Consider the following 20833-nt stretch of genomic DNA (forward strand, 5'->3'; position numbering starts at 1 on the left):
AGAGACTGACCTGCAGAGGTCACAGCAGAGGCAGGTGGCAGCAGAAGGTGACCAATAGGCAGCTGGTGGAGCGGTGAGCATGCGGCCAGCAGAACAGCGGCTGGCAGGATGGCAAGCGGGGCGGACAGGGGAACAGAAAGGTGGCTGGCAGGTTGGCCAGCTGGAGCAAGTGCTCAGATGAGAGAAAAAACCAGGTGCCTTCTTCCCCAGGTGGAAGGTGAACTCACACAGAAGCACCTCTGAACCCTGGGTCCTCACTGACCAAGGACAACCACTGTGAGGGGGGTGTGGTGAGGGAGCAGAGGGGGCACAGAAAAGGAACTTTCGGTTGTAGAACTCAAGAACAGGAGGCAGAAGGCACTGCCCCACGCACTCTGGGGTGGGCGTCCTGTGCACAGATTTATGTTTATGAATCCTGCTTGCGATATTTTCCCTGAGGTTACTTCCCTCTTTTCATTAAAAGTTTCTTTCCTACACTCAAACTCTGCTTCTGAGTGGGGAAGTATTGCCTCTCAGAGGTGCCCAGGGGTGGTCTGTAATTTTCCCAGGTTACTGGGTGGAAGACAACATCTACAAGGACCAGTTGGACCTTCCTTAAATACTGGTGAGTAGAGAGGACCTCACAGAAGATCTGGGTGAGAGGACAGCCTTGCTTTGAGTGATCAACTAATTCAGTTCAAACAGAATGGCAGGATAAACAAACATAGGGCTGCCATGAGGGCCCATGATTTCAAAAGGGCAAACTTTAAAAACCTGAAGGGAATTAGTTAGGGACGTGGACTGGCCCGAAGAACTCGAGGATCTGAATGTGAAGGAGGCTGGGAATGACTTTAAGTTAAAGTTGCAGAAGCTCTCTGAAGCCTGGGATGCAGGCGAATAATGTAGGCCCCAGATAGTCCACCAATATTGGTTAATATTGTGAGGCCTACTAGTAAGGGTGACCTATGCAGGGACAGTCCTGTTAACCAATATATGCTGGCTAGCACAGATATAGCTATAGATACAGATAGATAGATATAGATCTCTTATTAATAATATGTATTTTAGACACTATATTTATATATACAGATTAGTATGCATTATGCACAAATAGCACTAAGCACAAATATTATAGCAGTCATGTAGCCTAAACTGGCCTCCACCTTTACTATAATCCTGTTCCCGTATGCTAAGTATCCCACAGCACCGTGCATTAGCTGAAGTGCCTTTGGCTGAAGGAGACAGGAGAGTTGCCAGGATTAGGACGTAGGAGTATTCTATCATAGCAGCAGGTCGGGAGTTATTCTCACAGGCCTGCATTGGAGTGGCCCATAGGAAGAGGACAAGACATAGATTGTTCTACCCCTGTGCAGACCTAGAGGGCGTCAGCTGTGATACAGGTGCAGGGAACACAGAGATAAGGGGACCCCATGGTACCAGAAAAACAAGGGGGAAAGCTGATGGGTTAACTCTATGTTTGAAGGGTGTGCCCTGTACATAAATAGATGATTACAGGGGTGGAACTCTGGAAATCCCCCCTTTTTTATAAGGTAAATGTAACAATGTGATGGGATCGTATTGAACCTTTTCCCTGTTTCCTTATTGGCTTAGAGCAATAAACCTAACCACCATTGGTTATTTGCTCTCTGGGCTATATTTCATAACGACCCAAAGAGTAGTCAAGTCACTGACTATCAACAGTACCATTAGTACTCTGTGATAACCAATGACGAGACATTTGGGGATAAAAATCTTGCTTGTGCTGTCAAAGCTCCAAATTGCTGTTATTCCTCGTGTGTACTCTACTAACGCCTATTCCAGTTTAAGGAGTGATCGTGTTAACTGTATTCATTATGTAGTGCCACTTCCGTAGTTTGCAAAAACAGTATAAGTCTCAGGTAAATGCTCTTACCTCTGCATCACAGATCAGTTTGGTAAAATAATATTAAATCATTATTAAATTAAATATTTAATAATAATCACAGCACCAAGCAGGTACTGTTCACTAATCCATATAGGTTAGACATACTCATACCATGTTAATAGTCAGTTATACCCAGCGGGAGGGCAGTTATGTTAATGGAATTATATTATGTCTTTCCACAGTGCTGTTCTCTGATATGTCCCACAATACCTTGGACCAGGACAACTCAGCATATGTGGAAACCGTCAAAGCAAGATACATTTCTTTGATGTCCCAGCACAGCCAACTTTACGCGCAACTGCCTTAAAATGCAGTGTCCATAACGGAGATAAGGAAAGGATCTTAGGAGGCGAGTCTGGTCTTTCTCACTTGTTAGAAACCCTGCTACACATAGAAGTGCTTTTGGGAGTGTATTTTGAACCTCCTGTTCTGTGTAAGGTGAATGGGAAATGCTGGGAGAAACAAGTGTCCCAGAGAGATTGTGTGATATAAATTATTTCCTTTCTGTATTGGCCTATCTTGTCTTGGACAATAAAATTGGCTGAGTTTGGTTACTTGGTCTAGGGAACATTTTTCATAACAAACCAGCCATGTAGTCACTCCACTGGATTTTTCCTTCTGAAAGGGAGTTTCTTTGGCGGACGCCCTAGCAAAGGAAAGAGAGTTGGAAAGTTCATTTGGGGATGAACGCTGGCAGCTTTCCACCGTGTACAGAGGAAAGGACCAAACCACCTTCTCTTCACTGTCTAGATGGTGAGGTAAAGTATCCATATTCTTTATAGTGCTGTATTCATTTGATTAATAATCTTTGATTAAATAATTGCATTGGAGCCTGGTAGGTGACAATCTCGAATCATTATGAAATTCAAGCAGGCAACAAATTGCAGACCTCAACGTGATTGTCAATAACGGTCATTTGTATCTGGATTATCTGGCCTAAGGACGTATGTTTTCCAATAGGGATTAGGGACAGTCTAAAAATGTTTTATTCTACTGTTATAATAGTGAGTGAGTAAGTGAATAGCTCACTGCAGTATTTGGCAGTCAGGTGCATTGGGGTGGGGTGGGGACAAGTACATAAAACAATCAGCCTCGAAACAGGTTAAATAAAATAAGAAAAAACATTGGCCAGCAATGGGAAAACACTAAAGAATTGTATAATAAACAATATTATTGATGAAAGGGCTGCTCTGTCTGCATGAAGAGCGATGAATAAAGCAACCCTTGGAAATCTGTTTGTCAATGGGTTAAAAAGGATGCAGAGGGAAAAGATAAAAAGCACATAACGAATCAGGAGACGCTTTCGTTTGTGCAGGTGGCAAAGTGTAATGGTAACTTTGTCCTGGATCTCCGTGTACAGCACCATGCGAAAGCAAAACTACAAAGGGAAACTGCCAAAACCAGGCTCTTGCTAGCAGGCAGGAAATCACAGTAAATCATGCAACAGTCAGAGGGAGATTAAAGGAGAAAAATAGAGAATTAAAGCAACAAAGAGAGGGGGTGAGTAAAGTCAGGACTCCCAGGGTGTCTCTCCAGCTCTGAGCGGGGAGTGTGGTCTAGTGCATTAAAGCATCCGTAGAACCAAGGGTGTCACTTACTGTGACAATCTGTACTCCAATGTTCACCGCTTTTACAGGACTATGATAAATGTCATACAAAGAATGCCCTGTGAGGTATTGTTTGAAAACTCATAATTTACTGATCATTATTGTCCTGGTAAAATGTGTGGTAACGCTGTATGTGAAGTTACAAGATTCTACTGTATGATATTACTAAGGCATGTTCCAAGTCTGAAGGGTAGTCACAATCCAGATCTCCAGAGAGAAAAGGATAGCTGGTGCCTCAGCTTGGTGTCAACAAGTGGTTAAGCGGCTATTCTTTGGCAGGAAGGAAGGTGTGGGAGAAAAATCTACTACTTGACAGAGGAACAGCTTGGGGTCCCTATCCTCACAGATTTCTCTGTCTCCTGAACCTCAGCTGGAGATGATTCTCGAAGAAGAAGAAGAAAAAAACTACCTAAAGGGAGAACAAACGCCCCAAATGATCCCTCTCTTTCTCTCTACCCAGGGCATCGACAACCCCCGAAGAACAAAGGAAGCAGCCTTGAACCGCAGAGGGATCCTGACTGAAAGAGATTCAGCCAGTAAGATGCTGGAACAGGTGTTGTTACGAACTGCCCTTCCCCCCAAGCGATTTGGTCAAGTTCGAGAGAGAGCGGGTGGTTTTAACAATGCATTGAAAGTTACAAAGGGACCTAAATATATGGTCCTAGGCTACAATCATGGCAAGTAAGAAAACTCTCCCCCTTGCTGGGTGATCCGGCGAGCTGTACTGGCTGTAGTCGGACGAATCCGTTTCTCTGCTTAGAGTCTGTCACCCCCGCACCTCACAAGCTTCTGTCACAGAGAAACTCCTAACACACTCATAGCTATACTCTGCCGTGCCAACCAGCTTGATCGACGGCTGTTTTGTTCACTTTGGCTAACTGCCAGCATTTGAAAGAGTCGGTTCTATTTTTAGATGGCGACTGTTATTTACCTCACAGTGCCAAGATCGGCTGCTATTTTTGGCATTGTGGTTTACCACACGTTTCCCGCCAATTTGCTTTTCCCTCTGTGACGGGTTCGGTCACAGAGACTCCCCTCGAGACTGTCACTTGATGAGCTGGGATACCACTGAGAACGACCCTCCTGCCAGAACAGGCACCCCTCCACTCCTGTAAATATTGATCAATGTCAATTTCACCAGACACACCCAAACCAAGGAACAGATTTAGGCATCAATAATAACAAATTTTTAGGCCTAGTAAGACAAACACTTGTTGAGAACTTGTTAGAGTTTGATTTTAGGCTATTTGCTTTGTATCTTTTCACAGGTGATGTTGAGAATTGGAGTTTTCACGGTTAAAAAGCTTTAACTTTTTGAATCTCCAAGTCTACTGTCATTAAATCATTATTGTCCCCCGTCATTTCCCACAACGGTGAAAATTTAAATGGATAAAAATAGAAAAAATGCTTTAAAAACCTATCAATATTATCCACTGAAATTGTTAAAAAATAAAATTCGGCCAAGCCTAGATATATATTGAGAATTGTAGCTCCTGGTCTGTGCTGCCTGATTTCACCACTAGGGGTCACTCTAAGATGAAGCAGCTTCTTGGTGGCCCTGCCCACTAAAATTAATATTTTGCCCATCGAAATAAATAAAAAAACTCCAAAGAATTTGGTCTCTGGTTTGTTTTATTCAGTGCAACAAAATAAAGGGGAAGCGAATCCGGTCGGGAGCCCAGAGCCGCTGGGCGGGGAGAGCGGCTGCAGAGAGGGGCAGGCGCAAGCGGCAGGGGTGTTGTTGAGTGTGGCCTGGTCAGTGCACGGGTGAGGGGTCAGGAGGTGGAGCCCAGCCAGGTCTGGGACGAGGAGCCCGGCTGGTCCCCGAGCTGTGCTGGTTGCTTTGGATTTGGGTAACTTTAGATCCCCACTGACGCCCGCAAAGGTCCCCAAACCCACTTTTTTCTGGGCACAGAAGGACTCGGTAGCAGAGCCCTTCATGGTGGTGGAGGTGGCAGCCCTGCATGGGGGTGGGGGGAAAGGAGGCCATCGGTGTTGGGGGAGCAGCTCCACTCCTCAAGCTGGCTTAGGACACAACGCCCATCCCCCGCCTCAGCTCTGCTCTTGGGAGACCCACCTAGGCCCCACAAACCCTCCATCTCCCCATCTGCTCTGCTCCCCCAGGCCTTTCTGGGCCTGACTGGCCTCCCCCTTGTCCTCTGCTCTGACACAAACTCACTGTGTGTCCTTGAGCAAGTCACTTGCAGCCCTGATCTGGATCCCACTGATGACACCCAGATTAGATCCAGCCAGTATTAGTCCCCACCCTGGTCACCTAGCAAAGCAGCAGCTCGCTGTTGGTGTTAGTAGTGGGATCTCTATGATGTTTTCTAGGGACTCAAGTCACCACGACGGGACTCAGGAAAACTAGGTTCAGTTCCCAGCTCTGCCCCAGCCTCCCTGTGTGGCCTTGGACACATTTCCTCATAAGTCTGTGCCTCAGTTCCCTCATCTGTGAAATGGGTAAGATGTTCCTTCTTTTGTCTGTTTACATTGCAAGCTCTTAGTGAGAGTCCCGGCCCCGGGGAACTTGTTCAATGCCTGGCACAATGAGGGTCTCCAAACTCAGTCAGGGTCTGGCGCACCAGGGGCTCCCAACACTAAGCCAGGCCCTACCACAAAGAGTTTATAGATTAAACTCTATCTAGGCAAAGGATGGGAGGAGGAACACACAGGGAAAGTCATTGGCCCCAAGTCACACAGGAGCCGGCACTGAGAATAGGACCCAGGTGTCCTGATCACCAGCCAATATCTTTACCCAGTGGTAGGAATCCTAGGGTAGGAATTTGGGGCAGATGTGAGACCTCGGGTTCAAAGGCCTGTACTGAACCATGTGCCAGCCAGGGATGGACTCTGGGAACAAGAAGTGGTAAGTGGTTTTCCTGGGGAATCTCTAGGGCGACATTAATGCAAATTCCCCACCTCTGGTTATTCCAAAACCAGCCTGGGGTGGGGGTGTTGTGTGGGCTATAACCACCCCGAAATTTGCCTTAGCCCCCCCATAGCCACGCCCCCTAGCGCAAAAGGCGGCATTGGTCCCACCCTTACCTCTGCGCTGCTATGGGCGGTGGCGCTGCCTTCACAGCTGGGTGGCCAGCAGCTGCTGCTACCGGCCACCCAGCTCTGAATGGTGACAATGTCCCGGGCTGGCCTTAGTGACAATGGTGCTCTGGGGGAACGGGGCGGGGGTGACGCCTCCATCCTTGGCTGAGGAGTGATGGGGGCAGGAAGAGCAGGGTGGGTGGTGCGGAGTTTCCTGCGGCCGGGGGAGTTTCCTGGAGGTGGGTCTGACCTGGCCCGGGAGCAGCCGGTGCAGGGGAAGAGGAAGTGTGTGGCGGGGTATATGTCTAAAGCAGCCCTCCCTGTCTTAGGGACAAAGGGCAAGCTGACGCTGCTAATGGGCCATTCTCTGCTAAGTGGCCGTTCCTTGGCCTTGTCTACACTACAAAGTCGGCAAAAGGCAGCTTTCGGCAGCAGAGGTGTAACTGCAACGCCACGTTTTGGCGGTAAAACTGCTGTCTCCCTTGACGAGCGGCCTAGAGCTTTTTTCGGCCAAGTTAAAGCGACAAAGCGTCAGTCCGTTATGTTGCCGTAACTGCCCCACCCCCCCCCCCCCGTATCCCACAATGCCCACCGTGACCGCTCTGTTCCCTGTTTTGATCTCAGCTGCCCTGCAGGCATACACCCCTCCCAGGGCTGCCGACAGAATAGCCGGGTCCCTGAGCAATGTGTGGGGGGTGCAGCTCCTGGTCCCCAGAAGGGGCGGGGCCTTGGGCAGAAGGGGCGAGCGGGAGGGGCTAAGCAGTAGTGGCAGTGGCAGCTGGGAGCCCTGGGCCCTTTTAAATCTCCGGGTCCGGGGGCAGCTGCCCCTTTTGCCCTCCCCCACCCCCCATTGGTGGCCCTGAATGACAGGGGGATCACTTGATGACTCCCTGTTCTGTTCACTCCCTCTGGGGCACTTGGCATTGGCCACTGTCGGCAGACAGGACACTGGGCTAGACGTCTGACCCAGTCTGGCTGTTCTTATGTTCTTATGACCCCTCTCCTTTCAAAGCTCCGGGAACTTCTGACAGCAATTAAAGCAAATTTTAAACTAAGGTCCTGTAGACTGACATGTTCTGAGTAAATATGACAGTGACGCACAACTGTTTTGGTCAGTAAATTCAGAAACAGACAGTGTATCCCTGGGGGTTGGCAAATGCCTGTGAAATGGCTTCCTCACCACTTGAATGGCTCTTTAACAGTTTCACTGCTGGGCTAATAGGGCTGGCAGGCTGGAGGCTTTTTCACTTTAAGTTACTAGATCCCCTCCGGAGGAACCTCACCAGGCTGCAGCAGCCAGATGTGGGAGCCAGCAGGAAGGGTCAGAACAGGGATAGGAAGAGGCAGGAGGGTGGAAAATAAGACCCAGGGGTGCCCCAAATTTTTGGGTGCCCTACGCAGCCGCGTATGCTGCGTATGCCTAAGGAGGGCCCTGGCATGAGGACACACTCTCCCTCAACACACATGCTGTTTCTGTCTCTCTCCCCCCTCTGCCATGCTCCCTGCCACACACTCCCCCACCCTTCAGTTGAAAAGCGGCTGGCAATCTGCCCATGGGATTGAGACACCGGCATCCTGTGACGCTGTCCCAGCCCCATGAGGCGTTGCAAACCCTTCCCAAAGCGCCCTGCGGCCAGTTGCACAGCAGGCTGGCTACCCAGCATGCCCTGCTCTCTGTGTCCGTGCAAGAGCTCCGCCGACACACGGAGTTAATTCCAGCCGCACAACTTTTGTCGACAAACCTCTGTAGCGTAGACAAGGCCTTGGGCAGGAAATGGGGCGGGGGTGAAAAATCTACCGGCAAGTCTACATGAAAGTCGACAGGAAAGCGTGGCGTGCTCATCCACACAGACACGAGAGAAGCTTCAGCAGGAGGATCCCAGCAAGGGCTGAGAGGACGAGCCCGGCTAATCCGGTGCCAGCCGTGTCGCAGGCTGTGGTGCATATGTCCATGACTGGAACTACGCTGTCCCCTGGGACAAAATCAAATGCCTTTATTAGTCTGGCACAGTAGGACTTGGTAACGCAGCCGTGCAGGATGTCGAATGGGTCATCTCCACCTGTGGGGGGGGGGGGGCGTGGGGGGAGAAAGTAGGCGATTGGCATCAGGGGAGCATTTCCACTGCACAAGCTGGTGTGGGGCACAACGACCACCCCCTCCTCTGCTCCTCAGAGCCCCATCTAGGCCTCCACAGGCTTCATTTCCCCATTGGCTCTTCTCCCCCCAGCCTGTCTGGCCCTAGATGACCTCTCCCTACTCCTCTGCTGTCGCAGACACACTGTGTCTCCTTGAGCAAGTCACTTGTGGCCCCAATCCAGAGCCCACCAACAACACCCAGACTGGGCTTGTGTTAGCCCCACCACTCATCTAGCAAAGCAGCACCTCAGTGCAGGTGGCAGTAGTGGGATCTCTGAGAGGTTTAGTTGGGAATTAAGGCAACATGATGCTCCTTCCTTTGCCTGTGTAGATCACAAACTCTTTGGCAAAATGGAAGGGGCAAGGGAGGCAAAGAAAGGAGAAGCCACTGGCCCAAGGTCACACAGGAGCCAGCGCTGGGAATAGGACCCAGGTGTCCTGATCTCCAGCCGATATCTTTACCCAGCAGACCCCACAGCATCCTGTCCTAGGGTAGGAGTTTGGGACAGATGTGGGACCTGGGGTCCAAAGGCCTGCACTGAACCATGCACCAGCCAGGAATGGACTCTTGGAACAACCTTTGTCTTCTAATCCCCTGAAACATGATGCCAAGAACAAAGCTCCAAGCCATGGGAAGGAACGACTGAGCTAGTAATCGGGGCTCTGGGGCTGACTCAGGGATGGTTATGAACTTGTAACAACAAGGAAAACCCAGAATAAAATAACGGAAATTATCACGTGCCTTTTCTTTTGATTGAGTAGAAACATTGGGTCTCGGCCTCAGTACACTCTATGGTCCCTTGCTCGCAGTAACTTGCGTTTGAGAAGATGCAGCCAGGGCAGCGCTGGCCGTTGGGTTCGGTGTCAGCCGGGGGCACTGGGAAGAAGTGGAGCAAACGCAGTCAGCTCGGGGGACGAGCCCCAGGAGGCGTCGGGGCAGGGAGAGCAGCTGGGGGCTGCACAGCTCAGCCCTGGGTGCCCCCTGCAGGGGGAGCTGTAGCTCTGGGGACGCCGGGGGCAGCAGGGGCAGGGGAGAGGTTTGCAGCAGGGAGCCCTGGATCCCGCCCCGGGTAGGATCAGCTGGGTTCACATCTGGTGCTAACGTTGGGCAGGTTCCAGGGAACAGGAGGTGCAGGGGATGTGGGAGGAGAGGCAGAGGTGGGGAGATGTACGTGTAACCGTGGTTGCTCTGCAGGCGTCTCCCATGCAGCAGGACATGTTCAACCTTAGTGTATCTCCATTCCAGTATCTGATAGACATGAGGCCGGCTTTACACGCGCTGGGTGTCACACAGGTCTTGACAATGATGTGAGACTTCACTCCCGCTGAACAGAAAGAGAGACAGAGATTTATTCCCCTTCCACTCCTACACCGTCGACACCCACTGCACAACGACAGCCATAATCCTCACTCTACCCATTGGGAAACTAAGCCACAGGGAGGAGGAAGGAAGTTCTGAACTTCAATTATGAAATCGCAGCACCCTACCTGCAGTTTATAACCTATCACTTAAACCATCCTCTGCACCACATGATTGGTGGGTAGCTAATGTGATGACAATTTTTGAAAAAGGAACCAGAGGCGATCCTGGCAATTACAGGCTGGTAAGCCTAACTTCAGTGCCAGGAAAATAGGTTGAAACTACAGTAAAGAACAGAATTATCAGACACAAAGATTAACATGATTTGTTGGGGAAGAGTCAACATGGCTTTTGAAGGGGAAATCATGCCTCACCAATCTATTAGAATTCTTTGAGGAGGGCAACAAACATGGACAAAGGTGGATATAGTGTACTTGGACTTTCAGAAAGCCTTTGAGAAGGTCCCTCATCAAAGGCTCTTAAGCAAGCTAAGCTGTCATGGGAGAAGTGGGAAGGCCCTCTCATGGATAAGTAACTGGTTAAAAGACAGGAAACAAAGGGTAGGAATAAACTATCAGTTTTCACAGCAGGGTCCCCCAGGGATTTGTACTGGGACCAGAGCACTTCAACTTAGTCATAAATGATCTGCAAAAGGGGTCAAACAGAGATGTGGTGAAGTTTGCAGATGATACAAAATTAGTCAAGAGAGTTATGCCCAAAGCTGACTGCAACAAGTCACAAAGGGATCTCGCAAAACTGGGTGACAAAATGGCAGATGAAATTCAATATTGATAAATGAAAACTAATACACATCCCAACTCTACATACAAAACGAGGGGGTCTAAATTAGCTGTTACCACTCTAGGAAGAGATCTACGAGTCATCCTGGATAGTTCTGTGTGCAGGCACTCCATGTGCAGTGGCAGTCAAAAGAGCTAACAGAATGTTAGGAACCATTAGGAAAGGGATAGATAATAGGACAGAAAATATTATAAGGCCACTAGATAAATCCATGCGACGCCCACTCATTGAATAGTGCCTGCAGTTCTGGTCACCCCAGCTCAGTATTAGAATTGGAAAAATAACAGAGAAAGGCAAGCAAAATGATTAGAGGGATAGAACAGTTTCCATACGAGTAGAGATTAGTAAGACTGGGACTGTTCAGCTTAGAAAAGAGACACCTAAGGGGGGATATGATAGAGGTCTATAAAATCATAACCGGTGTAGAGAAAGTGAAGAGGGAAGTGTTATTTATCTCTTCATATAACACAAGATCCAGGGGTTACCTTATGAAACTAACAGGCAGCAGGTTTTAAACAAACAAAAAGAAGTATTTCTTCACACAACACACAGTCAACCTGTGGAACTCACTGCCAGGGGATGTTGTGAAGGTCAAAGTAAAACTGGGTTCCAAAAGGAGCTAGATACATTCTTGGAGGGTAGGTCCATCAATGGCTATTGGCCAAGATGATCAGGGACACAACCTCATGATCTGGGTGAGCCTAAACCTCTGACTGCCAGAAGCTGGGACTGGATGACAGGGATCACTCAAAATTGCTTGATCTGTTCATTCCCTCGGAAGCACTGACAGCCCTAAAATGTACAGGTCAGCCAAGTAAGAACGACACTGCTTGAGAACATGCTGGAGTTTGATTTACGGCAATTTATGCTGTGTACTTTTGTAGCTGACGTTGACAGTTTGTATTTTAAGGTTATAAAGCTTTAATTTTTTGAATTGCAACATCTGTTGTCATTCCACAATTATAGACTCATAGACTTCAAGGTCAGAAGGGACCATTATGATCATCTAGTCTGACCTCCTGCACAATGCAGGCCACAGAATCTCACCCACCCACTCTTGCAATGATCCTCTCACCTATGTCTGAGTTATTGAAGTCCTTAAATCATGGTTTAAAGACTTCAAGGTGCAGAGAATCCTCCAGCAAGTGACCCGTGCCCCACGCTGCAGAGGAAGGCGAAAAACCCCCAGGGCCTCTGCCAATCTGCCCTGGAGGAAAATTCCTTCCCGACCCCAAATATGGTGATCAGCTAAACCCTGAGCATGTGGGCGAGACTCACCAGCCAGCCCCCAGGAAAGAATTCCCTGTAGTAACTCAGATCCCACCCCATCTAACATCCCATCACAGACCATTGGGCATATTTACCGCTAATAGTCAAAGATCAATTAATTGCCAAAATTAGTCTATCCCATCATATCATCCCCTCCATAAACTTATCAAGCTCAGTCTTGAAGCCAGATATGTCTTTTGCCCCCACTACTCCCCTCGGAAGGCTGTTCCAGAACTTCACTCCTCTGATGGTTAGAAACCTTCGTCTAATTTCAAGTCTAAACTTCCTGATGGCCAGTTTATATCCATTTGTTCTTGTGTCCACATTGGTACTGATCTTAAATAATTCCTCTCCCTCCCTGGTATTTATCCCTCTGATGTATTTATAGAGAGCAATCATATCTCCCCTCAGCCTTCTTTTGGTTAGGCTAAACAAGCCAAGCTCTTTGAGTCTCCTTTCATAAGACAAGTTTTCCATTCCTCGGATCATCCTAGTAGCCCTTCTCAGTACCTGTTCCAGTCTGAATTCATCCTTCTTAAACATGGGAGACCAGAACTGCACACAATATTCCAGATGAGGTCTCACCAGTGCCTTATATAACGGTACTAACACCTCCTTATCTCTACTGGAAATACCTCACCTGATGCATCCCAAGACTGCATTAGCTTTTTTCACGACCATATCACATTGGCAGCTCATAGTCATCCTGTGATCAACCAGTACTCTGAGGTCCTTCTCCCCCTCTGTTACTTCCAAGTGATGCGTCCCCAGTTTATAACTAAAATTCTTATTATTAATCCCTAAATGCATGACCTTACACTTCTCACTATTAAATTTCATCCTATTTCTATTACTCCACTTTACAAGGTCATCCAGATCTTCCTGTATGATATCCCGGTCCTTCTCTGAATTGGCAATACCTCCCAGCTTTGTGTCATCCACAAACTTGATTAGCACATTCCCACTTTTTGTGCCAAGGTCAGTAATAAAAAGATTAAACAAGATTGGTCCCAAAACCGATCCCTGAGGAACTCCACTGGTAACCTCCCTCCAGCCTGACAGTTCACCTTTCCGTATGACCCGCTGTAGGCTCCCCTTTAACCAGTTCCTTATCCACCTTTCAATTTTCATATTGATCCCCATCTTTTCCAATTTAACTAATAATTCCCCATGTGGAACCGTATCAAATGCCTTACTGAAATCGAGGTAAATTAGATCCACTTAATTTCCTTTGTCTAAAAAATCTGTTACTTTCTCAAAGAGGAGATCAGGTTGGTTTGGCACGATCTACCTTTTGTAAAACCATGTTGTATTTTGTCCCAATTACCATTGACCTCAATGTCCTTAACTACTTTTTCCTTCAATTTCTTTTCCAAGACCTTGCGTACTACAGATGTCAAACTAATAGGCCTGTAGTTACCCGTATCACTTTTTTTCCCTTTCTTAAAAATAGGAACTATGTTAGCAATTCTCCAGTCCTACGATACAACCCCTGAGTTTACAGATTCATTAAAAATTCTTGCTAATGGGCTTGCAATTTCATGTGCCAGTTCCTTTAATATTCTTGGATGAAGATTATCTGGGCCCCCCGATTTAGTCCCATTAAGCTGTTTGAGTTTGGCTTCTACCTCGGATGTGGTAATATCTACCTCCATATCCTCATTCCCATTTGTCATCCTACCATTATCCCTAAGCTCCTCATTAGCCTCATTAAAGACTGAGGCAAAGTATTTGTTTAGATATTGGGCCATGCCTAGATTATCCTTAATCTCCACTCCATCCTCAGTGTTTAGCGGTCCCACTTCTTCTTTCTTTGTTTTCTTCCTATTTATATGGCTATAGAACCTTTTACTATTGGTTTTAATTCCCTTTGCAAGGTCCAACTCTACATGGCTTTTAGCCTTTCTCACTTTATCCCTACATGACCTCAATAAGAGGTTTCAGAGTAGCAGCCGTGTTAGTCTGTATCCGCAAAAATAACAGGAGTACTTGTGGCACCTTAGAGACTAACAAATTTATTAGAGCATAAGCTTTCGTGGGCTACAACCCACTTCTTCGGATGCATAAAGAGTGAACCATATATTGAGGAGATATATATACACACACATACAGAGAGCATGAACAGGTGGGAGTTGTCTTACCAACTCTGAGAGGCCAATTAAGTAAGAGAAAAAAAACTTTTGAAGTGATAATCAAGATGGTTCAGTACAGACAGTTTGATAAGAAGCAAGTGTGAAAATACTTACAAGGGGAGATAGATTCAATGTTTGTAATGGCTCAGCCATTCCCAATCCCTATTTAGCCCTGAGTTGATTGTGTCTAGTTTGCATATCAATTCCAGCTCAGCAGTCTCTCGTTGGAGTCTGTTTTTGAAGTTTTTCTGTTTTAAGATAGCCACCCGCAGGTCTGTCAAAGAATGGCCAGACAGGTTAAAGTGTTCTCCCACTGGTTTTTGAGTATTATGATTCCTGATGTCAGATTTGTGTCCATTAATTCTTTTGCGTAGAGACTGTCCGGTTTGGCCAATGTACATGGCAGAGGGGCATTGCTTACCTCAATAAGGTAGCTTTCCTTGCTAATCCCTCCCATCTTCCACTCCTTGTAGGCTTTCTGCTTTTTCTTAATCACCTCTCTGAGATGCTTGCTCATCCAGCTTGGTCTACAACTCCTGCCTATGAATTTTTTCCCCTTTCTTGGGATGTAGGCTTCTGATAGTTTCTGCAACTTTGACTTGAAGTAATCCCAGGCCTCCTCCACCTTTAGATCCATAAATTCTTCAGTCCAATCCACTTCCCGAACTAATTTCCTTAATTTTTTAAATTTAGCCCTTTTGAAATCAAAAACCCTAGTCGCAGATTTATTTTTGTTTATCCTTCCATTTAGTTTGAACTGAATTAACTCATGATTGCTCGAACCAAAGTTGTCCCGCGCAACCATTTCTTCTATGAGGTCCTCACTACTCACCAAAACCAAATCTAAAATGGCATCCCCTCTCGCTGGTTCTTCAACTACTTGGTGAAGGAATCCATCAGCTATCGCATCCAGGAAAATCTGAGCCCTATTATTATTACTAGCACTTGTCCTCCAGTCTATATCTGGGAAGTTAAAGTCTCCCATGATCACACAATTCCCATTAGTATTTACTTCATTAAAAACATTAAAGAGGTCTCCATCCATATCCAAATCGGATCCCGGCGGTCTGTAGCACACCCCAAGCACTATCTCAGGGGAAGCTCTAGTAGCTTTCTTCCCCAATGTGATTTTTGCCGAGACAGACTCTGTCTTATCCATTCCATCCCTTCTTATTTCTTTACAGTCTACCTCATCATTGATATACAATGCTACTCCACCACCTTTGCCTTTATTTCTGTCTTTCCTAAACAGCTCATACCCCTCAATACCTGTACTCCAGTCATGACTACTATTCCACCATGTTTCTGTTATTCCTATAATATCTGGTTCCACTTCCTGCAGCAGTAGCTCTAGTTCCTCCATTTTGTTACCTATGCTGTTTGCATTAGTGTACAAACATCTTAATTTTTGCTGTTTGGCCTCCCTCACATTCTTTACCCAATTAGGCCCAGACATTCTACCACCAGTATCACCTATTAGACTGGTATCCACACTGCCCTTCCTCCTTATGTCCATTCTCCTACCCACGTCTGTATCCTTTCTTACTTCGTTTTCTTCCCTCTCAATGTTAAAATCTGGTGTGGAGATTACCTGGATATCTCCCAACCATCTCCCCCAAATTCCTAGTTTAAAGCTCTCTAATCAGTTGTGCCAGCCTCCATCCTAGAAGTCTATTTCCCTCCCTACTCAGGTGAAGTCCATCCCGAGAGAACAGTCCTCTGTCCATGCATGCCTCCTAGTGGCCAAACATCCCAAAGCCCTCCTTATAGCACACTGCCTGAGCCATCTGTTGACATCATAATCTTCTCACATCTTTGTTGCCCTTCTCTAGGAACAGGCAGAGTCCCACTGAAGATCACCTGAGCCTCGATTTCCTTAAGCGTTTTCCCCAGCCTGGCATAGTCTCCCTTGATACGTTCCGGCGAGAATCTAGCCGTATCATTTGTTCCCACATGAAGGACAATCAGCGGATTCTTTCCCGCTTCTGTTAGGATCCTCTTCAGCCTCAGGTCCACATCCCGTATCTTAGCACCCAGCAGACAGCACACCCTTCTGTTCTCTGAATCAGATCTGGTTACAGGCCAGTCTATTCTTCTCAGTAAGGAGTCCCCAATCACATAGACCTGCCTTTTCCTGGTGATGGTGAGATTCTCCGGTCTATCCCCTGTTCCCTCTGGCTGCAAGTCCTTTCCATTCCTATTCTCCCTTGTAATCCTCTTCAACCCATCCTGTATCCTCCTGGGGTTCATATTTGGTGTTGTCTCCATTGACTCTTCCCTTTTTCCTATAGAACTAGCTGCTCTTCTCTTCTTCCTTGCCCTTCCACCTTCAGTGACCACCTGCTGTGCCCCTTCTTCATTTTCCAACTCCGCAAACCTGTTCCTGAGCTCTATTTCTCCTTCACTGGACTGTCTTTTCCTCTGCCTGGTTCTCTTAGTCACATGCTTCCACTGTCCACTTTCCTCACCCAGCAGTCTCCCCTCAGAGTTCTTTGGTCCTGCTTCCATCTGCAAGTCTGAGCTTTTCCTTTCAGCCTCCTCATGTCTTTGCTCCATCATCTGCTCGAACCCCCTTCTAAACTCAACCAGAGTTTCCACCTGCATCTCCAATCCTTGGCTCTTTTCTTCCATCAGCTCTATCAGGGGACATTTCATGCAGACGAAACTCTTTTCAGGTACCTCCTCCAGGATCATGTACATGCCGCAGCTTCCACATCCAGTCATCTCCATTGTGTCCTCCACTGCTTGGGTCACTACCACTGCTGCCTCTGTATCTGTCATAGCCTTCCCACCTAAGTCACGTTAGTCCAGGAAGCACAAACCAAAACACCCCACCCACAGCAAAACAAACCCCCAAAGAGCACCACAACACTGCCAGACCACCACACACTCTCTTCACTAGCCTGTCTGTTTCTCTGCCTGGTTCTGCTAGACTTCCCCGCAAACTCCCCTTACAAACTCCCACTCAAACTCCCCTGTTTACAGCTCTGTTTGCTGGCTCCTGTGCTGCTGAAGCTGTCTGACACCCCCCCATGCTCCATCATTTCCTGAAACTTTGAAAACTTCAGTAGAGAAAAACTGAGAAAAATCCTTAAAACTAACCATTGTCAGAATGATAAACCAGATCCAAACTAAATTCAGCCAAGCAGGGCCGGCTCTAGCGTTTTTGCAGCCCCAAGCAGCAAACAAAACAAAAGCCGCGATCGTGATCGGCGGCATTTCGGCGGCAGCTCTACCGCTGCTTCATTCTATGGTGGCAATTCAGCGGCAAGTCCGTCGCTCCGAGAGGGAGTGAGGGGCCCGCCGCCGAATTGCCGCCGAAGAGCCGGACGTGCCACCCTTCTTCATTGGCCGCCCCAGGCACCTGCTTGCTACGCTGGTGCCTGGAGCTGGCCCTGCAGCCAAGATTACCTATTAAATCCTCCACCACTGCCTTTTGTAAGGAAGAGGTGACCCAGTTCAGACGCCCGACTCCCGGCGAGGGGTTCTGAGTTCTGGACCCCAAACAGAGCTGGGCACCTCTGTGCAGCCAGGACTTAGGGGCCAAACTCCTGGAGAGGGGTAGGGCTTGGCTCCTTGCTCAGCGTGGATCCCTTTCAAAGATGCTTCTCTCTCCCTAGGTGCTGTATGGGCCTCCTGTCCCCTGACCCAGAGTCCACAAAGACCACTGGCTGGCTAGTGTGCTGGAAGCCAGGCATTGCAATGCTGGGCCTAATTCCCCTTTGGGGACCTAGCCCACAGGGGCTGGCATAGAACCCAGGCGTCCTGGCTCCCAGTCATGGCTCAGATCCATTCACCCCACTCCCTTCCCAGAGCTGGGACTAGGAGAGGACCCAGGCGGCCTGGCTCCCCAGCCTGTTCCCTGACCCATGTTGGGTAGGGTCCATATCACCTACCCAATGTGTTTTCAATCAGAGAGATGCCACAAGAGTCAAACCGAGCGGGGCAGGTCTGTAGGGCGCCCGTGCAGCTGGTTCCTGGACCAGAGCAAACCTCACACTGCAGACAGGCCCCTAGAGAGGGAGAGAGAACATGATGTGTCTAGTTTGTCCCTCCCTCGCCCCCTCACCTTCCCAGGGGTTTGATTCACTCCAGCTGGAGACCCTATAGAAATGCCTTTTATTGTGTCTTGAGCACTGACATTCAGCTCTGTTCCCTTTCAGTCACACTCGTCGTGGGGGAAGAGCTTCCTTCCTACACTTCTGTCTCCTTTGGCCGGATCTGAAATTTCACCAGTTTTCAGTGATTTCATCCATAAACGTTTCCTCCCATTTCCAGAATGGTTTCATCCATCGTCATGGGAACTTGTGTCTTCCAGACACCTCTTCCTCCTTGCTTCCACTTGTCTGCTTTTTGGCTACTTTAACAAACAACTGCATGCAACAGGCTGCCCTGAGTTTTTATTACATTGGCCACCAAAGGAAATCAGCCTGTGTAGAAACAGACCCCACTCACCTGTAGCCAGGAGAGCAGCGAGGATGCAGACAGCAAGAGATGCCCTCATGGTGATGGGGAAGCAGTAGATCGAGCTGGGGTCTCTGATGCAGCCAAATCTCTGGCTGGGGGATTTATCACTCATGAACTGAAATGAGATCAGATGAGGGATTGCACATTCATGAGCCCATCGACAGGGTGGGTGGAACCACAGAGCCGTTTGCCAGAGTTCTGGGATAGCCGCACCTCTGACCCGCTTTGTGGCTGGTGTGTTCATGGCACCCACCCAGTGAAGTCAGAGACAAACCTGAAATGCTCCTGCTGGCAGGCTGCAGTGCAAAGTGACTGTTTCTGGGAATCCAGAAAGATCACCCACAAGAACACAAACCAGAGGGAGATAAAAAAGACTGCTCCCTATGACTGTGAGAGACAACTCGGCCCAGCTTGTTCTAGGCTGGTTCTTTGCAGACTGCCTCTGGTCCCACACTTCCCCGCAGAGCCCCCAAGACTACCAGCAGGACCAGGAAACCCCACTCCTCCCCCCTTGAAGAGAGAGCTTGCCACTGCAAACAGTCTTTGATACACAACATCCAGCTCCCTGCAAAGAGGTTCTCAGCCATGCACTACTTTTAACAGTGGAGGGATCCCAGTGTCCAGGCCAGGTCAAATCCGTATCCCTCCTCCAGAGCCAAATTCCCTCTATGTCCCCATCCCTAGAGATCAGGGCTTGGAGCCCGGCACCATGCCATCACTCCTGATTCCCTGGGAGGAGGAGGAATTGTGCTGATCCCGCCCCCCCAAGGAGGTGGGGGTTTGCTCCCCAGACCACACAGCAGTGGTACCTCCCCCACCCGCTTGGGGTCACTCATGTTGCCACAGACCATCAGGCAGCCATAGACTGGGGGGAGAAAAAACAAAGGAAATCAGCTGTTGCCACCAGCTAATTAAACAACATGCACAAACCTCTTAGGACACAAAAATCCAATCCTGTTCTTAAAAAAGGTACATTGTATTAAAACCAAAAAGAAAGAGAATACATCTGGAACTTAGGCTGTTGCTAGATTTAAAAAACCTACTTACAAAAATTAAACATCAAGAACAACCTTCCTGAGGTTCAGCTTAAAGGTTACAAACAAAACAAAAGCATTTGGGGGTTAGCACAGAGGAGTCCACAAGCCTTACAGAAGATAAAAGAAATAAACCTAATCGCGTCTTTCTAGACATTCCCTGATCTACTGACATATTTGGGTCGTTCTAGGTATAATCTGATGATTTCCATACCTGGCAAAAAGCTTTTGACAGCATAGCCATAGCCCTGCCTTTGCTCTGTTCCCCTCTCTCCGGAGAACAACCCCAGAACACAAAGGGAAAGCTTTTTTCCCCCAATTTTAAAAAGTTCTAGCCTTCCCATTGGCTCTTTTGGTCAGGTGCCCTCTCCCTTTCCTTTACCTGGGGGACTTTTTAACCCTTTACAGGTAAAGCAAGTAGCTACCAAGAGGGACTTTACAGCTAACTGGCTGGCTGGGTGTCCATCAAAGGGAGCTACCCCCCCCCCCCCCGCCTTCATTTATCACACCCATGTCCCCAGCAGCTCGCTGGGAAGAGAACTGGAGATTAACGGTGTTTCCTCTTTGATACGACCCCGCCGAACCATCAGTTACCCCGATTGCAGGCTGGCTCTTGCTTTCATCAGCACTCACGTGGTAGAGGCATGGGGCTGGGAGCCAGGACTCCTGGGTTCTCTCCCTGGCTCTACCAAGGGAGTCCAATTTAGTGGTTAGAGCAGGAGGCTGGGAGCCAGGACAGTTGGGTTCTCTCCCCAGCTCTGAGAGGGGAGTGGGGGTCAGAGAGGGGGCAGGGTGAGAGCCAGGACTCCTGGGTTCTCTCCCCTGCTCTGGGAGGAGAGGGGGGATCTCGTGATTAGAGCATCTACAGACCACAGGGGTATCACTTACCTAATGATCCTTAGAGTGAAGTTTGCCTGGCGTGAAGTTGGTGGCTAATTCTGCAGAGTGGAAAAGCTGTACCCGTCTCTCGTTCTGTCCTGTCACATCTGGGCTGTCTCTGTCTCTTATTATAGAAGGGCTCAGGTACCTGCTGTGATGTAATATAGAAATTTATACAGATCTGCTCACTTCTCCTGGGAAA

At 48.2% G+C, this 20833-nt stretch overlaps 1 protein-coding gene across 1 annotated transcript; it reads right to left on the reverse strand.

Moving 5' to 3' along the window:
• Positions 1 to 9423: 9423 nt before the first annotated feature.
• On the reverse strand, positions 9424 to 18755 carry LOC135892106 (phospholipase A2 inhibitor NAI-like). The gene is made up of 4 exons (XM_065419802.1): positions 18707 to 18755; positions 18148 to 18264; positions 9862 to 10014; positions 9424 to 9566 (listed from the first exon to the last, which is right to left on the reverse strand). Exons 1-4 carry the CDS (start codon positions 18753 to 18755, stop codon positions 9424 to 9426), a joined length of 462 nt encoding a protein of 153 aa, XP_065275874.1.
• Between the last annotated feature and the right edge of the window lie 2078 nt (positions 18756 to 20833).

The sequence above is a fragment of the Emys orbicularis genome, chromosome 20, assembly GCF_028017835.1.
Source record: "Emys orbicularis isolate rEmyOrb1 chromosome 20, rEmyOrb1.hap1, whole genome shotgun sequence".
In the NCBI taxonomy this organism is placed as follows: domain Eukaryota; kingdom Metazoa; phylum Chordata; order Testudines; family Emydidae; genus Emys; species Emys orbicularis.